Here is a 20,711-nt window from a genome sequence, read left to right on the forward strand (position 1 = left end):
ACGTGAAGACACGCTGACAGATCGGAGCTTTTGCTAGTTTTCTGGCCATGTTGCCGCAACACAGTCGTTACATCTCCAGTGGGAACAGGCTATGTGGCTAACTAGCCAAGCTAACCCTTTAACATTGGCTAGCTTGAGATAACATTAGAAGCAGGACAACCGGCTATATGACTGTTAAGTTAGTTGCTGGTATACATCGTTCGCTAGCTAGGTCAGCTTAACTAACTACTAAAAGACCGGGGTCTTAACGAGTTAGTTGGCTTAGTTATTAGTTAGTCAGGCTGGTTGGCTTACCACCAACACATGACTGTGACTACCTGTCAACCCGGTATTTGTTGAGCTTAATACAACCTTGCTATATATATGATATTTCAATGAACATATGTATCGCAAATACACTCTGTAAACTTTTAAATAGCAGATTCCATACCTTCAACAACGCGATATCGTTGACTAGCGTCCTTGTTTTCCTTCCCAAGCCCCTCAAATCCACTTATACCACTTGGAGCCTCCTTCCTATTTCTAGCCAATGAAATCGTCGCTTACTAGCAGAGCTGGAGTATCCACACTTCCCATTGGTGGAAGAGTATGGCAATCTTTTCTCATTGGCTCAAAACTTCCGTTACTAAATAAAGTCTTTTCCAAAGAGGAGTCGTCTTTCTGTGAAGCGTTCATGCCCTGAAACAAATGTCTGTGCTTGCTTTACTTGGAAAAATAAGGTTACCGGTAAATTGATTATGGAGATCTGATGTGTCCTTACAACGCCCGGGATTAGTTACAAGGAAAACAATTGGCTCTCTGTGTGAAAACACAGGAAATATCATCTTAAGAAAAGTAACAAGGACTCACAGAGTCTTTGAAGCAAAGCAGGGCTTAATGAAGAACCTCTAGTGCTGTGCATGTGGTAATTAAAAAATCTATGAAAATAAAGCAGAAAAGCAGAAAGCAAACTTTGGTTTTAGAGTGATTTGAGTGATTTAGGTAAAACAATTCTACATTAACTGCACAGATGCAGTGGATGTGGATGTTAGGATTTATTACAGTCAACATACATTGCTAACTCCATTTACTCTACTTTTTATATTATCACAAGTGCTGACGCTTAGGTCTTTATCTCTTGCTCTCACATTCAAGTATTGACAAAGTCCCTACTTGAATTTGATTTGTACACAAATACACACTCACACACGTCCTTATCTCCACACTCAGAAGCTTCCTCAACAAAGGAGACAGACAAGCATACCACATTTATTTATTTATTTATTTATTTATGTAATATGTTTTCCTTTGAATGCTGTTTAATGCTACTGAAGTTTCAAGATCCTTAGACTGTTTTTTAAATTATTTTAAAATTATTATTCATTGATTAATAATCAAAAGTTGAAGAAACGATTTATCGAGAGTATTTTTGAAATACTCCTATAAGGTGAATTGTTAAATGTTCATTTACCAAAGCCTACCAATCAAAAATCAACCGTATGATGCAAAACACACTGACTTTGGGGTTTAGTTGCAAACATTTAAACATGTTTGAGGAAAATTAAAAAGCTTAAAACACAACAGTAATAATTTTTTGCAATTCATATTCTATGCATGCTTGATAATGTGAATGCAAGTCTACAATATGGCCAAAAACAAAATTCCCAAATGCATTCATTAAAATGCACTGAGGCTATTTGTATAATCACTCATCTACCACTGCCACCTTTTTGTCCTCTCCAATCATCAATGAAATTGCAAGCTTATTTATCAACTGATGCATTGATCTGGAACAAAGAGCACGTTGGAACAGACTTAAAATGCAATGCTAATTTTGATTCACTGTTGATGGCTCTACAGTGTATATAAGTGGCTGCCTGTGTTATGTGTGAATGAATGGGACTTGCAGCTGCTAATTTATGCGCATATTTTACCAACCAATTCTCACCTCATGAGTTGCACTGGCTGTTCATGAACCATCCAACTGGTATACAGTACCATGTAATTAAATGTTCTTGGATAATTTAAGTTTATAATTAAAGATTCACGCACACATTCCAGAATCAGTTATTTCTGCATGATTTTTCAATTTAAAAAAAGTTTTGATTATCATTGTGTGACCTCAGGTTACAATACTGGGAACACAGTTTTTCACAGTTTTAGCACATCACAGACATATCTCTGTACATGGCAGTTTTTCCACTGTAAAATGTTCTGGTCAGCAGCCAACATATATTGGCCACATTTCTTTAATAACCAAATGTAATACAATTTTGCAAAAAAAATGTCTTGGTTCTGTATTTCTTATTTTGTCAAATATCTATATTGGTATTTGTCTCAAAATCCAGGATCAGCGATGCTCTAGGCTGCACTGATTTCGGTGATGAGATAGATAGATAGATAGATAGATAGATAGATAGATAGATAGATAGATAGATAGATAGATAGATAGATAGATAGATAGATAGACAGACAGACAGACAGACAGACAGACAGACAGACAGACAGACAGACAGACAGACAGACAGATAGATAGATAGATAGATAGATAGATAGATAGATAGATAGATAGATAGATAGATAGATAGATAGATAGATAGATAGATAGATAGATACTTTATTAATCCCGCAAGGGGAAATTAGTTCGCTACAGCAGCATCATAATACAGGTAAGCAAAGAGTAAAAAATAAAAAATATCGAGTATAAAAATGCACAACATATACAATGAAGTAGAATAATATTAAATGAACGAAATAAACAGTCGTGCAAAGATTTAACCCAACAACAAACAACCAAGATTAGCTTCTCATCCCTACGTTTTGCCAGCCTTTTGCAAAATACAAACGACAACCCCTCCCTGGTTTTTCCTGTTTTCTGTTACGTGCTGTTCTTCAACAAGTCCAGTATGGGGCAGTAGTGTGTCAACATCATCCTCCAACTGCCATAATAGTAGCGTAGAAGAAGAAGAGCGTCTGGGCCCCGCCCTTTGACTCACCTCGTTCGTTAGATGTATTTTTTTTGTGTTTGTGGTTTGTTTATGACGCGGCTCATTGGCCCCATTAGCTTGACAGCTGACCGAGAGAGTATGCTGTTGTAAAAAAAAAACGCACTCGTCGATGTCCGATTTCATGGAAGCTACTGTGCTGTGAACGACAGATGTATAGGAGGGTAGAGAGCTAGTTTAGCAGTAGGCGTTGGTGAGTCGAACGAACAGATTAGAGTTGTTAGCCTAGCATTTTGGCTCATCTGTAACAGTCATGGAGTGACGTTGGACAGGAAGGCTGGGCCGAGCCATTTATACGATAACATAGATATATAGAGAAGGCAGTATATAGAGGAACAAAGTGCATGTGTGTGTAACGCTTAACACTCGCAGGTTAGGCTTCTAGACAGCTGCCTGGCGACTGAAGTTGATTTAGCTTGTGAGCTACATTCATGTTAGCATGGCGTCAGATACAAGTGACACCGAGGAATTCTATGATGCTCCCGAGGACGTTCATTTGACTCCATCTCCCAAAGTGTAAGGAAACACGTCTTTTTTATACTATTACTTCGCATAAGAGTGACCAATGCACACGTGTTTCTGATTGGTTCATCTGGTGGCATCAGCACCTATCCAACGTAACAATGACAGCTAACAAACTTAACGTTAAAATGGCTAAATGCTCATATCTATCGGCAGAGATGAGCTATATCCAGTCAGTATTGTGTTAAACTATACTGGTGTGGTGTCAGTGCAGGGAGAGTCAACCGCAATAATCAAGTCACGTGATGTTATTCCTGAGATCAAATCGACCATTTCCATTTATAAACATTGTTTATTGCAACATCAAAAAGATACAGCAGGTTGACATTTTTGGGAACTTGTGGTTTTAGCTTTAGCTTTTTAAAACATCGCCATGTTTTCATAATATTGTTGGGAAATGCTCCCAAGATTTAACTGTCACTTTGCCTCTTGGACTTTATCTCCTTTTTTGTTTGTTCGGAGTAAAAATCAATAGTTGAGGCCACCATGTGAATATCCATCCTGGGCATTATTCACTTAACAGCACGTGCATGTTATTCATCATGTTTTATATGTTTTAGTACTGATCAAGTGTAGAAACCAAATGTGTGGCAATTTAGTTTTTTTTTTTTGGTTTAATGATTGAAGAGGTCTGAACATCTGTATTTCTTTTTTGGGGGATAAAAGAGTTGTAATTCACACACATACATCTAACTGCTCAAGGGGGAAAGATACAATAACAACACGTTTGGTTTCAGATTAGATTTGTTTTAGCACGTTGTGTTTTAGACATTGACCCTCATTACCTTTTTGTGGTTTTTAGGTCACCTACAAAGTTCGCCATTCCTTCACCTCAGGTATGTTTATCTAAAGCCTGGCCACTGTTTAATCAAGGCAGTATCTGCTGAGTCGCTTAGTTTGAAAGTTACCAAGGCTTGAAAGGGAAGTAGAGGTAGTTAATACATATTATCCAAGTTCAATTAACTTGTATTATATTCCTTTAGAATCCTTTATTGAATCTATTGAGGTAGTTTGTTACGAGTTGTTTTTTTTACTTCTGTTTGATAGCAGTTGTACCTCAGCAAGATGACCACCTGTTTGCTTACCTTGCTAGTTAAAATAGAGAGTTAACTAGAATTGGACTTTCGTGAATCTGGGTATTTTAACAATGGCTATTGGACCTAAAACAGGGGTGTCAAACTCATTTTCACTCTGGGCCACATCAGCATCACGGTCGCCCTCAAAGGGCCGGTTGTAACTGTAAGACTGTATAACTAACTTCTCCCGAACATATTGGTAAACTGCATTTGATTATTGTTTATTCAAGTGTACAAATATTGTAGCTTTTGTAAATATATTCTGCTGTGATTGCAGTCTGCCTTTTAATTCTTGGACAGTTTGATGTTTTTCTTGGAGGCTAAATTTAGCTCCGTGTTTGGTGTCAAAATGCAGACGTGAATTGTATTCCTTCATCACCGACACGCCTCATAACACAGAAGACAGACACGTTTCTCTCCTTGAAGCACAAACATGTATTCGCTTTCCCATCTTTCATTACATGTTCTTCCCTCTGCATCAATTTTTCTCTTCGTGGACATTTTGGGATTATTTGTCGATCTTTCGCAAATGTTGGAAAACCTCTTTTCGGGCTGTTGCCTCTCCTGTCCACCTGTTGTGATAGTTGTAATGTCGGTACACAGACAACATGCTATCTCATAATTTCAACTTTCTATCTCATAATTTCGACCATGGGGATACTTTTATTTTCAAGTCAAACTTTTAATAATTTTTCAAAAAAAAAAAAAAAGTTAATTGTTTTTGCTGGCGGATTCGCGGGCCACATAAAATGACGTGGCGGGCCTTGAGTTTGACACATGTGACCTAAAACCAACTAAAGCAGTACCCTGTGGTTAACTATCTAGAGGTGACTGCAGTGTTTATAGTAGTTGTCCTTGAAATGACGCCCGTCTTAAGTGACTTCAGAGAAAGATATTGGGACCCTTTCGTGAAAACATTAACGCAGGCTGTTTAGCGATGAGTCATCGACTGCTAATACTCAACCCTCAGCCGTGACATCTGCCACTTGCATTGGTGAGCTGGCGTCTCCCTATTGACAGCTAGGAGAATGTAAAGGTATCATCTGGCCTTGATAACTGAATTTAAAATGTCTCTACTTTATAACTACTTTATCTGCATCACAGTACTGAGCTGGTGTGGGATTGGACCCTGGAGTGAACCTTGCTCACAGCCCTGTGCCTGAAATCAGCAAATATGACTGAAAATGTGGATTTTTGCAGAAAAAGGAAATTGCACCACAGAGCAGTGTCTCATGCTCAGATGGAATCTGTGTGCGGATCCCTGAATTTACTTTCAGTCGCAGAGTTCATCCTCATAGCAAGCAGTTGCATCAAAAGAATAAAAGTCCAATTAACAGTCAGCTGGTTATGAGAGTTTTAGTCATTTTATAGAAATGTGTGATCGAAGCTGGTCGTGCGGCTTTTGTTATTTCCAAAGTGTATCTGTTGATGGTCGTTTTTCTGCTTTCTGGATAGTTTGTACAGAGATCAGTGAACGCAGCACACGATGTGAGCTGCAGAGTGGCTGCATCTGAGACTCAGCAAGACGATTCCCTACTGGTGAGTGTTTCTCCTGGTTGCACAGTTTCCCGCACGAGATGACTGCTATAAAATGGAAAGATCAAAGACAATGGAGTTTCAGCACATTCTCATATTTTGAAAAGTGTTAAAAAAAGTGATATCTTTTAATGGTATGCTTTATGAATGGCATATCCTGCAGTGTGTGCTTTGCTGTACCCTCCAGGTTGTTATGTGGCTATAACTCCAGCTTGAAGTTTTTGTTTTGTGTTAACTACTAACTAAAGAAACATGTATATAACATATATCTGTTGTAGTTAAGCTGGACATGGGAACTTTCATTGTAATTGCTGTGTTGTTAAGTTGACTGTTCTGTTCCTTTATAGATCATTGACAGCATCATTGAGGAGAGTCAAAAGGGAAGTGTAGGTGACGTTGGTGAGGTGGCTCAACTGTTAGATCAGCTACAAGTCGATGCGAGAGCAGAACCGGAGCCAACGGAAGAGAATAATGCTCAGGAAGTTCCCGTGGAGGTCGCAGCGCCAGCTGTCGAACCCCATCTTGTCGAGAGGCCAGAGGAAGAACGGGAAAGCGCAGCGACGAACGGAGCGTGCTCTTCACCGGCCTCTGAACCCACGGATCTCCCAGGGCCATCGGTTGTTCAGCCGCCGGACATCACCAGCACCGTAGGACTCATTCAGCTGGATGGGGAGGAGGAGCAGAGACCCGCAGACATCTTAGACCAGGTCCCGTTCGCGGACAGGCCGGCCGACTCGGACTCCTCTGGGCCGACGAAACCCCCGCGGCACATAACAGCGGAACCAGACATTGTAGCAAGCACCAAGAAGCCTCCTCCCTCGCGCCCACCCCCTCCCGGCGGAGGTCCGCCACCGAGACCGCCTCCACCTGCTTGGCAGAGTCTACCCTCCAAGAAGTCCCAGGAGTGTCTGAGGCCAAGTGGACTGGAAGGTAGCGAGAACAGCTCAAGTTGATGACATTGATTCAAAATGTTGTGTGAACGTTGAATTCAACCTGTTAGACATCACTTGGTTAGTTACTTTTTTTAAAGTGTTTGACGTTGCTGTAAAGTACAGCCTTTAGAGCAATAGCGTGTGTGGAGAAGGTTGGAAAAACAACACTGATGTCATACGAGAAAGTATTTTCGGGTTATGCAGTTATCTCACAGCCCATGTACTAGACGGCATCTCTTTTACCGCCGTTCTCGCAAAACTACAGTGTCAAACCGCTGCATTCCCGTGCAGAGCAAACTGAGTAGTAGAAGGTGTTTTTCAGATGAAGTGTTTTGTGTTGTACGATTGTCCAGTTTCTGCAGTCAGCGATGATGTTCTGGAGCCCTCAGGCCTGGTGTCTCCCAGCAGCACCGTGAGGAGTCTAACCAAAGAGCTGCAGCATTCCTTGGATCTGGCCAGTGCTACCAGCGGGGACAAAGTAGTGACGGCAAAGGTCAGTGAGGCTGTGGACCGGAGATGCTCAAAAATGAAAAAGTATATGGTGTAGGACTTTGCTTATCTATTGCACCGATGCTTGCTTTTGCTTTTTGTAGGAAAATGAGGATGAACAGGCGTCGTGTCAGAGTGGGGGACAAACTCCAGGCCCTCATCGTCCACGTTCCAACTCTGGTAGAGAACTGACGGATGAAGTAAGAGCTCCTCTCTGTTTGTTTTTATTGCATTTTTATTCAGCTCCAATCCAAGCCCCGACCCCAACCTCTAGCACATTCCTTCCACCAAACCCTTTTTATTCCCAAAATGTGAACTTGTGTGTTATCTTAAAACAGGAAATTCTGGCCAGTGTGATGATCAAGAATTTGGACACTGGGGAAGAGATCCCTTTAATCCAGGCAGAAGAGAAACTTCCTGCGGCGATCAACCCGCTCACGCTGCACATCATGAGGAGGACCAAGGAGTACATTACGTAAGTTTGTCTGTGTTAGCGAGCTGCAGTATTGTTACATTTGGCGCTGAGCACGGTAAAACAAACGGTACATTTTCCAGAGGAAGTAGATCTGTTGTATTGTTTCCTCTCAGGAATGATGCAGCACAGTCGGATGACGATGACAAGGCTCAGGCTCCGCTGGTAGACACAGATGGAGGAAAACTAAAACAGAAGACGTGAGGAAGTTCCTGCTTCCTGGGATTTATCTTCGTCCCCTTCTCACCACATGATCAAATGTATAATCTAATATTTTTGCTTTGTCCCTTATTTCATACAACCAGAACTCAGTTTAAAAAGTTTCTGGGCAAGTCTGTTAAGAAGGCCAAGCATTTCGCTGAGGAATATGGAGAGAAGGCGGTCAACAAAGTGAAAAGTGTGCGCGATGAAGGTAAAAGAAGCATTTTAAGTATTTCTACACTTGGTTAGATTTCCGTTTGTGAAATATTTATGCTCCAGCTGCTGCAAAGGATGTTGAAGACCTGAGTTGTGATTTCTTTTGTTTCGGGTGCGCTCAGTGTTCCATACAGACCAAGACGATCAGTCATCAAGTGACGATGATGGCATGCCTTACACTAGGTCTGCCAAGTTCAAGGCAGCGCACAGCTTCAAGGGGCCCTTTGACTTCGATCAGATTAAAGTGGTGCAGGACCTGAGTGGAGAGCACATGGTAAGAGCGTCCGAGCTGTTCTAAGAGAAGACGCGCACCAGTGGACGCTCGGTTTCACAGCGGCCGTTGTCTCTTCCTCAGGGGGCCGTTTGGACGATGAAGTTCTCTCACTGCGGGAGGCTGCTGGCGACCGCGGGCCAAGACAACGTGGTTCGCATCTGGGTCTTAAAGATCGCCTTTGACTACTTCAATAACATGAGGTTAAAGTACAACACCGAAGGTAACCTCATCGGCATCTCCGATTCTTTTTGTTGTTGTCGAATGATGAAAGCGATTATTTCAAGTTCGATGCTCAGCTTCTGATTTTGTTCGTCCAGGTCGTGTTTCACCGTCTCCTTCTCAGGAAAGTTTATGCTCCTCTAAATCTGACGATCACGGGGTGAGTGACATTAACCGTTTCCAGAAAATATTATTGTTATTTAGAAATAGTAAAAATATTGCAATGCTGTATATTGTACAGTGTTGAGACTCTTTAACAGATTGTTCTCTCGCCACAGGCAAGCTGTGCTCCGGAGGACCCAGACACAGAAGATAATAGGAACGCCCCTTTCCGTCAAGTCCCCTTCTGCAAGTATAAAGGTCATACGGCGGATCTATTGGACTTGTCCTGGTCAAAGGTGATGTCTTACTGCCAACTCTTCTATCCTTTAATCTCTCCTCTCCGCACACTTTAGACAGTACTGGTTTATACTCTCCTCTTACTCTTCATTTGTGTGGCAATCCAGAACTTCTTCCTCCTCTCCTCTTCCATGGATAAAACGGTCAGGTTGTGGCACATATCCAGGAGAGAGTGTCTCTGCTGCTTTCAGCACATTGATTTTGTCACAGCCATTGCTTTCCATCCCAGAGTAAGTTTATTTTCATCACAAATCTGCCCCCCCGCCCCAGATTGTATTTATAGTAACGCGTGCTTCTTGTTTCCCAGGATGACCGATACTTTTTAAGTGGCTCTCTGGATGGAAAGCTCCGGCTCTGGAACATTCCGGACAAAAAGGTGGCGTTGTGGAATGAGGTGGACGGCCAGACACGCCTCATCACGGCAGCTAACTTCTGCCAAAATGGGAAGTACGCCGTCATCGGCACCTACGATGGCCGATGCATCTTCTATGACACAGAGGTGCCCGGCTGCTGAGACATGGTTTTTAATGTTGTTATTGTTTTTGTCATGACAGCATTTGTTCCAGGTTAAACGTGTTCTTCTGCTTGCTCATCCCGTAGCGTCTGAAATACCACACTCAAATTCACGTGAGGTCCACCAGAGGCCGGAACAAAGTTGGGCGGAAAATCACTAGCATTGAACCTCTACCTGGAGAGAATAAGGTAACATCTGATCTCCGCTACAACTACATCTGCGGTGTGTCTGATGTCACCATAATGAGGCACGCCTGTCGAGACTTCTAAATGACACATTTCCTTCCCCATCACCGTGATAGATTTTGGTGACCTCAAATGATTCCCGCATTCGCCTTTATGACCTGAGGGACTTGTCTTTATCCATGAAATACAAAGGCTACGTCAACAGCAGCAGCCAGATCAAGGCCAGCTTCAGGTGACGAGGGCCCATCTTTGACTAGCAGCGGTAACAGTTGAGTCTTGTTTTTATGTTGCTCTGCACCGTGACTTACCCCGGGATTCTCTTCCTCCAGTCACGACTACTCCTTCATAGTCAGTGGCTCAGAGGACAAGTACGTGTACATCTGGAGCACTTACCACGACCTGAGCAAATTCACTTCCGTACGACGGGACCGCAATGACTTCTGGGAAGGAATTAAAGGTAACTGTGCTCCGTGTGGTGAATGACAAAACATTATTGTAATGCTAACCACTTGTCTTAATTGATTTGTTTGTGTGGGACTTATCTTTCAGCACACAACGCAGTAGTCACCTCAGCAATTTTTGCACCGCACCCAGGCCTTATTGTTCCACCAGAAGCTGGAGCAGACAAACCAGAAGCAGAGTGCAAGAGCCTGGACTCCACAGACTCTGAAACGATACCCTCAGGTACATTGCAAGTAACACACGCACAGTTTTCATGACGCCGAGGCCGTTTCAGTGCTATAAAATAGTGTTGTCGTTCGCAGGAGCCCTGAAGACGGATCACACAGAGGTTCTACTCTCCGCCGACTTCACTGGAGCCATCAAGGTTTTCATCAACGTAAAAAAGTACTGAGCACTTCTGAGGTCGTCCGCTCACCCACACCCGGTCCCGTCCGTCCTAAAGACGGCCCGTCACCCAACTACCTAATGGTTATTGCTCCGAGACAAAGAGCCTTCTGTGGCTTCTTCGGGAGAACAGGGACCCTACAATGGAAGAAATTGACTGTAATACAGACACTGTGTGATTCCGTCACATTTCTGTTTTTTATCTTTAATACCAAGCAACTGTGAATGGTTTGGCATTAAGAAAAGAAAAAAAAGAGCCAGAAATGCCAAGTGTGTGTGGTCTGTTCAGGTATGTGTTCATTTACAGAGTTTAGCTGCAAGGCTGTTTGGTTGTAGAATGGGCACCTTACTAATTATTTTTGCTTTCACATTTCAGATAAGTCAAGTGCAAGACACTGTCCTAATGTCACACTCAAATTTTAATGTGTCTTATGTAAAGAGATGTAACCATTGTCTTGAAAAGCAAGGTGGTTTGAAATGTGTGCCTATGAAATCTAGATTGCTTTTCTAAATTCAGCCTTCCACGCCTTTCCTCTAAAATATATCAAAACATTTTAGCAGATGACCGCAGACCTACGGTACGGGAAATCTGAATGCGGTTACTAATGGCTCCTAATGGTTAGGGCTGGGTATCTTACAATCTTTCACAAACAATAATGGCTCATAAGTGCTTTTGATAAGTTTTGTTCAATGAGAGCACATTATAAAATAGTTCTATAATACTTGTAGCTTTTTGTAAACTGAACCAAATGCTCGATTATCCTCAATAAAAGTCCAAACAAACAACGAATGGTTGAAAACCTTTCTTAACATCGAACACTTTAGTAGAGAAAGTGTTTTGATACCTGGCCCTACCAAACATGTCCACACACATTCATCACCAGTGATTTATTTAGTTTCAGAACTTTACAGCAACGTATCGGGTTATTTTAAAAACAAACATAAAAACAAAAATATATATAATTAGTTACAGTGTTCAAACTTCATCATACAAAAAGAGTGCTGAATCTTGCATGGATAGTGTGAGTTGGGACCAAGAGAACAGAGCAGTGTGTGGGTCGACCCGCTGATGGAGGACAGGGCTGAGAGTCAATGTTTGCTCTTCTTTGCCTTCTTGTGGGAGCGATGCGGCGACCGCGACTTCCTCGTCTTCCGGTTTGGAGACGGCGATCGGGAACGCTTGGACCATTTGGGAGACCTTGTCCTGTTTAAAAAGAGAAAGGGTTGAACATATAACAGATTGACTTCAAGGATAATCAATGGCACTCTGCAGAAACCTCATTGCACTTGCTTTAACGGGGAGATGCTCCTGGATTTTCGGGTGTGGTCATCAGGATCTCGACTCCATCCTCGTCTCCTGACCCCGTCTTCACTTCTTTTGCTCCTGTCTTTGTCTCTTCTGTCGTCCTTTGACTTGTCTTTCGACTTTTTCTCAGTCTTTTCTTCATCTTTTTCAAACTCCTATAGCAGACGGGGTAAAAACATCCCAATGAAGTCAGATATAGGCTTCTATGTCTTTTACCTGTTGAGACGCAAAACACGACATGGAACCTGCTTAACTCACAAACACTCATAATCGCCTGCCGGTTCTCCACAATGTGCAGCTGCTTTGTCAACGTCAGACCAGTGCTCAACTATTCCACCTATTAACAGAACTACTACAGATCTGTACCAGTTCATGTCAACATTGACACCTACAGGCAGAGAAAGGACACGTTTCTTTAATAGATGCTGGTTTCTCTGTGTGGCCAAAAATATTAGCAGCAAAATGCACAAAGTGAACAGTTCTTAGTTATTCAACAGAGACTGTGCTGGAATAAACAAGCCATCAATTGCAACTTTAGCTATACCGGTACTTTCCTTTCCTGCAGCTACTCATGGCCTGTGTCTGATTTTGAGTGCTTAGCATCAGTAACACTTTTTTACTGTACCAATTGACTAATTTGATAGTCTAATTTGAATGTTCTGTACATTTTTGCCCCACACTGTTCTTGATTAAAGAAATATTTCTATTACATATCAGTGATGGTTGCATTTTTTTTGCTTCAGAGGCCCTTGAGAGCGGAACAAACACCGGGTGTATACTGTGTAATAACTATGCATCATTAACTGGCTTCATAATTCAGGACTCCTATTTTCTGAAAGATAAAATCAAATATTCAATAAGAATTTAAAAGTATCCAGTTCTCCACCTTCTGCAGCAGTTTGTTCCTGTAGTGCTCCACTTGTTGTTGGATGCTCATTCCAGACTTCCTCGACCTCTTGCCGGATTCCAACTCGTCTTGGGTCTTCATGACCTTTACCTGTGTCAAGACACATCTAATCAGTTCTGCATATTTATGTATAGCATCAGCCTTCCTGAGTTAAATCCTGTATATTTCTGATTTAAACAGGTTACTGAAGTGGCTACAGGACGACATCCATCCATCCATCCATCCATACATACATACATATAAATAAATAAATAAAAACTAGATCAAATGTGGACTTGCCTCCAGCTCTCTCAACCGTTTCCTTTTGCTCTCAGACATTTGAAAACTTTTGAGGGTGCTCTGGAAGTCGGCGCTCTCATACTTGGACAATCTGCCGGAGTCATCGCTACTGTCACTCTGTGAGTCTTCGTCGCCATCCTGTGAGTGGACACTGTCACCGGGGGGGGGGGGAAAGAACAATACATTTCCATACCATGTGACGGTTTACGTACAGGGTGTATGCTTCTCGCAAATGTAGATGCTCGATGCATTGATACCAACCACGGAGGCCTTACCTTACATTCACTTCATCTGCACCGTTTGGCTCCACCACCATGTCCCACTTCGACTCAGTCTTGGCTGAGAGAGAAAGGACAAAGATGAGCCAGAGGGGGGGGGGGGGGGGGGATTGATATGATATGCGAGTGAATCTTTACCTGCGTTACCTTGAGAAGATGTCCCAGTGTCGGCCGTCTTCTCCCACTTAGACAAAGGCACTCTGGAGAGAGGAACACTGCTCTCCTCCACTGAGGGGAAAAAAGAGACCGATATAGTTGATGGCTGTATTAATCCCTTTCTGTACTCATGGAGATCCGAGTGCACACTCAGCCACCGACAACAACCCGTGAGAGGGTGGATTGATCGTGTATCGATTCGTGACACTTGGCGGATAATTGACAAGAACAGGAAACCGGTGGACTTCTGGTTGAAAGACGTGCTTTTTGATGTGCGTGTGGACTCACGGGGCATTCCATCAATGTCATCGATGGCAACTCCTAAGGGAACGCCGTCTATGTCATCAACAGGGACGCCATCCACAGGGTCCCAGCCTAAGGGGCAGCCATCGAGGTCATCCACAGGAGCTCTTTGCGAAGGCAACCCATCTATGGGTGCGTGGTCCATCGGCGCACCGTCGATAAAGGAGGATACTTCCTGCAAGGAGACAGACAAGGGGACATACTGTTTGTCCTGTTCGTGAGCAAACATCTTGATTTTCTTTGTATTCAATTTTTTTTTGACATGAACAGCCGTCTGATTTGTTGAAATGCTGTTAGAAAAAGGCAATAATGTCTGTAATGACAAGATAAATATTCACCTCTGTAGTCTCTTTCAACTCCTCCACTGCTTTGGCGAAGCCCAGAAAGATGTTTTGAAGGTGGATTAAATAAGGCTCCGGGTATATGGCCCAGTCTTCCCAAGCTCGAAAACAACTTGTGACCTTTTGCTGTGAAGACAGGGAATACAAATGCTTTCCTTTTGTTGTCCGTTATGGTAAATGTTGTTGTGTGACCCAAATGAAAACACACGATTACCTTAAACTGTTCTGCCTGCAGCCTGGCTTGTATGTTTTTATGCGCCGCATTAAGGTCTCCAAATATCTCTGTTAGCTTAGTTTCAAAACTGAAAAGACAGAGCCCAAAAAAACACACGTTAAGACAAAAAATAACAGCGGAAGAACGTGTTAAAGCTGGAGTTTAAGGGAAAGTATCTTACTATTTACGATAATATGATGCACCGGCTACTTTGGCACATGAATTGTGCAAGATATCCGACACGAGATACAATCGGGCAATCTGCAGGAAAGAGGACAACAAAAACAAATGCTGATTAAAATCAGCTGTTTATGTTCACATAGACATTCTGTGCAACTATGTTTATTATCTGAAGACTAGCCTTCTTCTGAAGGGGCGTCTGAAGCAAGGAAAAAGATTCAGTGATGTGTCCCACTACTTCCTCTGCTGCATCTGCTCGCTCAAGACAGAACAGCATGGCATTGGCGATATCGTCTCTGCTTGGAGTGAGCTCCTTAAGCAATGTCTCCAGCCTCTGTTTGTGCCTGAATGGCAAAGAAAAACACAGGTTTACAGTTAATTCGACGAAAGCTAAACAGCGTATGAATGAATGTCATTCTGCCTGCTGGACACACTTACTCAGCTCTGAGCTGCCCTTTCTTCACCTCCTCCTCGGGGGGAACATCCTCCTCCACATCCGCCCTGTCGTCATCTCTCTCGGAGTAATTGTTTATGATCGGGGGTCTCCACATGGAGCCTCCCCGGAACATACGAAAGTCTGCCGTCCTCCACTCCGTCGGGGACTGTCCCTGTGGTAAGGACGAAGGTCGGGTAAATAGAACATACACGGCTTCAGAGTAAAAGCTAGAAAGAATTGGGGCATGACTCCGACAGCTGTTCCCCCATGAAATGAGATTAACAAGTGAAGTGTAGAACAGCTTTTACTTCCTCCAGGTACAATCCTAAAGGTCTTAAGAAACGAGACTTTGCGGTGAAAACATACCTGCAGGATGGAGAACAGTTTCCAGCGATAGTACACATGATCTTGGCTTTTGTTGTCGAAAAGGAACCTGCAACGACAAAAGAATGAGCTCATCAAATACGTACCCGCGGAGGTCACGAGACCATCACGCCACCGGGTGCAGTAATGCTCACCTGTAATCTGGATTGCTTTTCTCCTTGTTCATGATTACGGCTTCAAACACGGGGCCTTCACGCACCACAAACTCTATCATCCTGTGAATGAGGAATAATAGGTTCCTGTGGGAGACGAAGAGCGCATCAGAGCAGGGTTTGCACACCGCCCGCCAGTCACAGCACGAGATCTCTAACACCTCTTCACGCCGAACTAGCGGCCCATGCAAACTGCAGGCTGACCGTCACATTGAACGCAGTTGACCGCAAACAGTGTCGTTCGCAATGTTATTACAAAATATTGAACATAATAAAAGGCGACAGCCCCTGGGACTTTGCAAAAACTGCATAGTCACTGTCCTCTGTGCAGACAGTGCATCAGCGTACTTTAATGTACGCACAGCATCTATTCGCTGACTTGGATTTTAAGATATGAAAGCCCCAATCATAGGAAGGTTTCGCCATTTTACCTCGATTGTAGAAAAAGTTCCAACAAAACCACGTGAGAATTTACAGGCCAGTTTTTAAGAAATAAAAAGTCTCAAAATGTATTTTTTCCCCAGATAATAACTAGAACAAAACATTAAAACACATGATAAGTCAGCATCAGGATGATATAGAGACGATAATGTGGGGCTCTAGGCCAGAATCCTCTCTGAACTGGAGCATCAGTGTACACAGTGTGCTCATGCAGTGTTACCTGATGTTGTGTCAGATCTACCACTGCAGTTAGACCTTCAGAACACTCGCTACCCTAACCTGAAGCGGTACTTAAGTTTCATTTATGACACCAGCATGAATCCACATCGCCTGACTTGGGTTAATATTAAGTCTGTCTGCCTTCTAGCTGTATCGGTCTGCAGTGTCTCAGCCCACCCGTGGGAAACCCAGGGCTCAAAGATGTTGCTAGAAATCAAATGGCTCGTACAGTCATTTACAAAATCTTCTGCTTTTCACAACAATAACAATAATATGATGAAGGGAACAACATGAATTGTCTGAGGTATTTGAGCCAACTAGAAGGAGCAAATACTAAAACTACTAACTGCATTCATTGTATGTAAATCTGAGGCCATCGGGACCTTTGACATCTACAATGAGAACCCTCAGTCTTACGTTGCAGGTGTCAAAAATGTCCGACCGTGTCAGATGCGTGAACAGCCTGAATGTGTACGGGTCCTGTAACACTTGTGTTTTTGCAGCTGGTCAGTCGTAGTAAGAAGAGTGCGTGTACCTTTCGGTTGGGATAACCACTTTGACTACGGCTTCGGACAGAGTCTGTTTGTGAAGTCAAATCAAATAGTGAAAATATTAAAAAGTGAGAACTTGTACAGATGAAACACTGCAGGATACATACAGCATAGAAAACGACGACAGCATTCATAGTCAGTGAAATGAAGGGGAGGGTCACACAGCTTTAGTAAACTCTCCAACAAATGCTAAACCAGCTATACTAGCTAAGCTAATTGATCTAAAAGGTTTATAGTTAGATCCTTTTTACAAAGTCAAACTGCTATGTTACTTTGAATTAGTGCATTTCTTTAGCCTGCATGGCACTGCATGGACAAGGTGATCAATTAGATGAATGAACAAACATGCGACATAAGAACAAACAACTTTTTACAATGATTGATGATGAAAGATTACATTGACTTATTCTGAATCAGTTGCAGAACCCACTGCAGTTTTAAAAAGTTTGTACTTTCATTTTAATATTGAAGCCAAATAACACATTTTCAGGGGTGTGCATATTTCTAAAATCTTCTCTAAAGCTTCATCTTCCTTAATAATCTCATGACTAAAATTGCTCGTAACTGAAACACGAGAGCCTGTGGTGGCACACACACATGACAGAGACAAAATGGCCATGCAAAACACCGCAGAGAACGGAGACAACTTCACCTTGTCGAGCTCTCCTTTGGACATGCCGAGCGGCTTGGTGAAGTCATTGCGGAAGCGGTCTCTTGGCTGAGCGTTGAAAGGGAGACCAGATGGGGGCGGCGGCGTGGCCCTCACCCCCACCGGTGTGTAGAGAGGCTGGGGTGGAATCCGAGCTGGTTTACCCCATCCGAGCTTTATTTCAAAGCCCATAATCACTTTACCTACAAAACACAATCACAGTAATTAGACGATTAGAACAATGGGGGGGGAATGGGTATTATTAGATAAACCTGCTATCGCAGCCTGTAAATCAAAAACCTATTTTTTTCAGAGTCAACTGTACCATCGAGTGAAGACAAGGCTCTCTCTGCATCTTTCCGCGTCATGAAAGCCACGAAGGCTCTGTTGGACGTCCTGCAGCGCTCCTCGTCCGTTCGGGGCCACATGATCTTCACGCTGGCCAGGGGACCATACTTACCAAACTCTTTGCACAGAATCTCCTCGTTCATCTGAAAGGAGGAGGAAACACAAACAGTGGGAGATGTACGTCGATGCGGCGCTAAGCCAGTCAAAGTCAGTGTGCTCCTTTACCTTTGGGCTAATGCAGCTAATGTAGAGGTTAGTGGTGGTTGGCACGGTCAGGTCATCGTACAATGCTGTCGGGGGGAAAGCAGGATTGAGGTTAACATGATTTAGAGACGAGACATTTTTAACGAATGGAACAATTTTGTAGTTATTCTTACCCGACCGTCCTGACAATGGTGCGTCCAGTTCTCCAAATCCTCCACCACCAGAGTCATTTTTCTTCCTCTTATATCTTTCCTCTCGCTCTTCTTGTATTCTGCATTTTTTTTTTTTCAAACATAATTATAGACTTATGAATGCCAAAAAGATATCAACTTATTGAACTGAAACATGATGCTCGGCACAAAAAAAGACTTACAGCTTAAGTTCTTCTTTGAAGAGCTCGAGATTACTCTTCTTCTTTTCTTCTGCCTTCTTTTTATACGCCTATTAATCAAAGAAGTAGCCAATGTGGTTATTATTATAATTGACTGAGCAACATTTAAAGATACATGTTGATAGTAAGTTTGCATTCTTACTCAATTCAGTAAATTATACCTTTATACAAACATCGGAGTCCAAACTTACAGACTTTTTGCTGTCAGCAGACGATACTGGTGAGGCATGCTGGGACACGGGGACAAACTTGCCAGCAGGTCGATACAGCTTATTTTTCTTGACCTCTGCTGCTTCCTCCTCTGCAAAAAAGTAATCAAAGCGATCATTGAATACCGACTATCCAACACTTATTCAGGTGTGCAAACTATAACTCCTCTCACTGATCCGAAAGACCCACATTCACTTAAAAACACCCACAGAAAAGAAATGAAGATCGCTCTTCATTTGTCCCTTATTGCCATACTGTATGTGTATAAGTACAACATGAGAAATGGTGATTTATTTCACTGCAGAGTCAGCCCGATAGTCTTAAAATAACTATTTTCAGTTATCTTAAGATATCCAGGTAATTCATAACTGGAACAGATAACTCATGATTCATCTTTTGTCCGGACATACCACGCAAGAAAAGTGGAACAGTATTGCGAAGTCTTAGCCGCTGACCTTTAGTTGCATTTACAATCCCCCCACGGACAAAGGTTTTCACTCCGCTTTTCTCGTTGGTCTCAAACGACGCCAAGAATTCTTCAAAAACGTCCGCTGCTTTTTCTTCCTCCTAGAATGTCACAGAAACATGTACAGTACAATCTCAGTTCACTGTTGATCAAATTCACAATTCTGATGACGAGTTTTCTATATCAAATATTACAACATCCCCAAACCTCCGTACCTTTTTCTTGAGCTCTTCTTGTTCTTTCTTTGTGAGTGTTTTGATCTGAGTGACAGGTTTTCCTTTTCTATCTGCCATGCTCGAACTGCAAAAGTAACAATAATAAATGAATGAAGTCAAAATGTAAAGATGCTACATCTATCACAGGAATGTCATAACAGTGACATCTCTGTTAAATCCAGCATACATCCCCTTCCAACAGCCTTTGGTAATTCAAAATTAGCCTTTTTGGTGTTTAAATGACTCTAATCCTGTTATATGTCTCAATGGAGTCTGACATCCTTTATGTTGTCAGCACAAACTGCACAGTGAAGAACAATAAATAGTAAGACACGTCCCTGGTCCTCTGAGTTTTGTATAATATATAGTTAGCCTTCTTTCAAAACTTAAACTGTGCACATTTGAACACTTAGCAAAATCTAGCATCATTCACACCCCACATTGACTGCAAACTGCTCAAACATATGGCCAGAGGCAGATTTACTCCACTATATTATGTATATTTTAAACTGTATACCATTCAGCACATGTCCTGGGAGTCCTTTGAGGTAACGCACGCGTTGTTTTTGGTCAGTTTGTAGCACACACGGTGTTTAAAAGGCCTGGGCTAACACTTAGCTAACGTTAGCTAGCATTAATGTTTAGCTTAGCTCACTCGAGCGTTAACCTTTAGAGGAGCACCGCTGCATACAGCCGATACTTCCACGTCGACCATTATATCCTGATAAACCTCACTGACCCACACAGATGCAACAACCCTCCATCGAACCGCTAACATCTGCTAACTGTGGATGTCACACAGTGACCCTCTTAGCTAACGCTAAGCTAACATAACAGTCTTAATGTTTCCCTTCTGTAACGCCACAAAAAGCACCGGCTGACCGCACACAACTGATTATTATTAAACCGCACTTCCATGCACATAGCTTAACACTTTAAGCTGAAACTGTAACTTACAACGTGTGTCATGCTACTGCTTCACCATGTTCTGGTTGCGACGACTATTGATTAGTACAACAACACGGAGCTGTGAAGAGGCGAGACATCCGACTGGAGCTCTGCAGAGAGGACGCCTGCTCGGTGGGGCTCAGTCCGCAAAGTAATAAACGAGTCTGTCTCTCTGCTCGTGCATATGCATGGGGGAGACAGTCCACTCTTTCTCGTGGACAATTTGGACTTTATTTAGGTGAGTTGTCAAATTGTTATTGTGCTTACA

General features: G+C 42.6%; 3 protein-coding genes across 6 annotated transcripts in view; 1 reads left to right on the forward strand and 2 right to left on the reverse strand.

Moving 5' to 3' along the window:
• Positions 1–476, reverse strand: part of klhl13 (kelch-like family member 13) — a 30,229-nt gene extending 29,753 nt beyond the window's left edge. Inside the window, exon 1 of the mRNA XM_079284107.1 lies at positions 431–476. The gene's annotated coding sequence lies outside the window, so the exon portion shown is untranslated. The remainder of the gene's footprint in view (positions 1–430) is intronic.
• A 2,589-nt stretch (positions 477–3,065) lies between these two features.
• wdr44 (WD repeat domain 44) lies at positions 3,066–11,597 on the forward strand. Its single transcript, XM_079283057.1, has 20 exons — positions 3,066–3,500; positions 4,309–4,342; positions 6,038–6,121; positions 6,466–7,048; positions 7,404–7,543; positions 7,644–7,739; positions 7,878–8,014; positions 8,128–8,211; positions 8,317–8,423; positions 8,551–8,702; positions 8,784–8,922; positions 9,020–9,081; positions 9,200–9,319; positions 9,428–9,550; positions 9,628–9,819; positions 9,921–10,022; positions 10,136–10,251; positions 10,349–10,476; positions 10,569–10,703; positions 10,784–11,597. The coding sequence occupies exons 1-20, from the start codon at positions 3,424–3,426 to the stop codon at positions 10,870–10,872; spliced, it is 2,700 nt and encodes an 899-aa protein (XP_079139183.1). The 5' UTR covers positions 3,066–3,423; the 3' UTR covers positions 10,873–11,597.
• Positions 11,598–11,738: 141 nt separating this feature from the next.
• Positions 11,739–20,639, reverse strand: LOC306787782 (U2 snRNP-associated SURP motif-containing protein). Of its 4 annotated transcripts, none has more exons than XM_079283056.1 (24): positions 20,453–20,639; positions 19,496–19,580; positions 19,270–19,381; positions 18,796–18,905; positions 18,587–18,654; positions 18,387–18,484; positions 18,235–18,299; positions 17,987–18,152; positions 17,665–17,864; positions 16,997–17,040; positions 15,784–15,888; positions 15,632–15,698; positions 15,268–15,437; positions 15,011–15,173; positions 14,831–14,910; positions 14,650–14,737; positions 14,433–14,561; positions 14,080–14,269; positions 13,783–13,863; positions 13,633–13,696; positions 13,358–13,508; positions 13,058–13,168; positions 12,157–12,326; positions 11,739–12,069 (listed from the first exon to the last, which is right to left on the reverse strand). In XM_079283056.1, exons 2-24 carry the CDS (start codon positions 19,571–19,573, stop codon positions 11,955–11,957), a joined length of 2,625 nt encoding a protein of 874 aa, XP_079139182.1. In that variant the 5' UTR covers positions 19,574–19,580; positions 20,453–20,639; the 3' UTR covers positions 11,739–11,954. The 4 variants fall into 4 exon arrangements, with proteins under 4 accessions (XP_079139182.1, XP_079139181.1, XP_079139180.1 ...); XM_079283055.1 differs by having other exon boundaries at positions 13,774–13,863; XM_079283054.1 differs by having other exon boundaries at positions 18,235–18,484.
• Between the last annotated feature and the right edge of the window lie 72 nt (positions 20,640–20,711).

This window comes from Melanostigma gelatinosum, assembly GCF_949748355.1.
Source record: "Melanostigma gelatinosum genome assembly, chromosome: 14".
NCBI classification, from domain to species: domain Eukaryota; kingdom Metazoa; phylum Chordata; class Actinopteri; order Perciformes; family Zoarcidae; genus Melanostigma; species Melanostigma gelatinosum.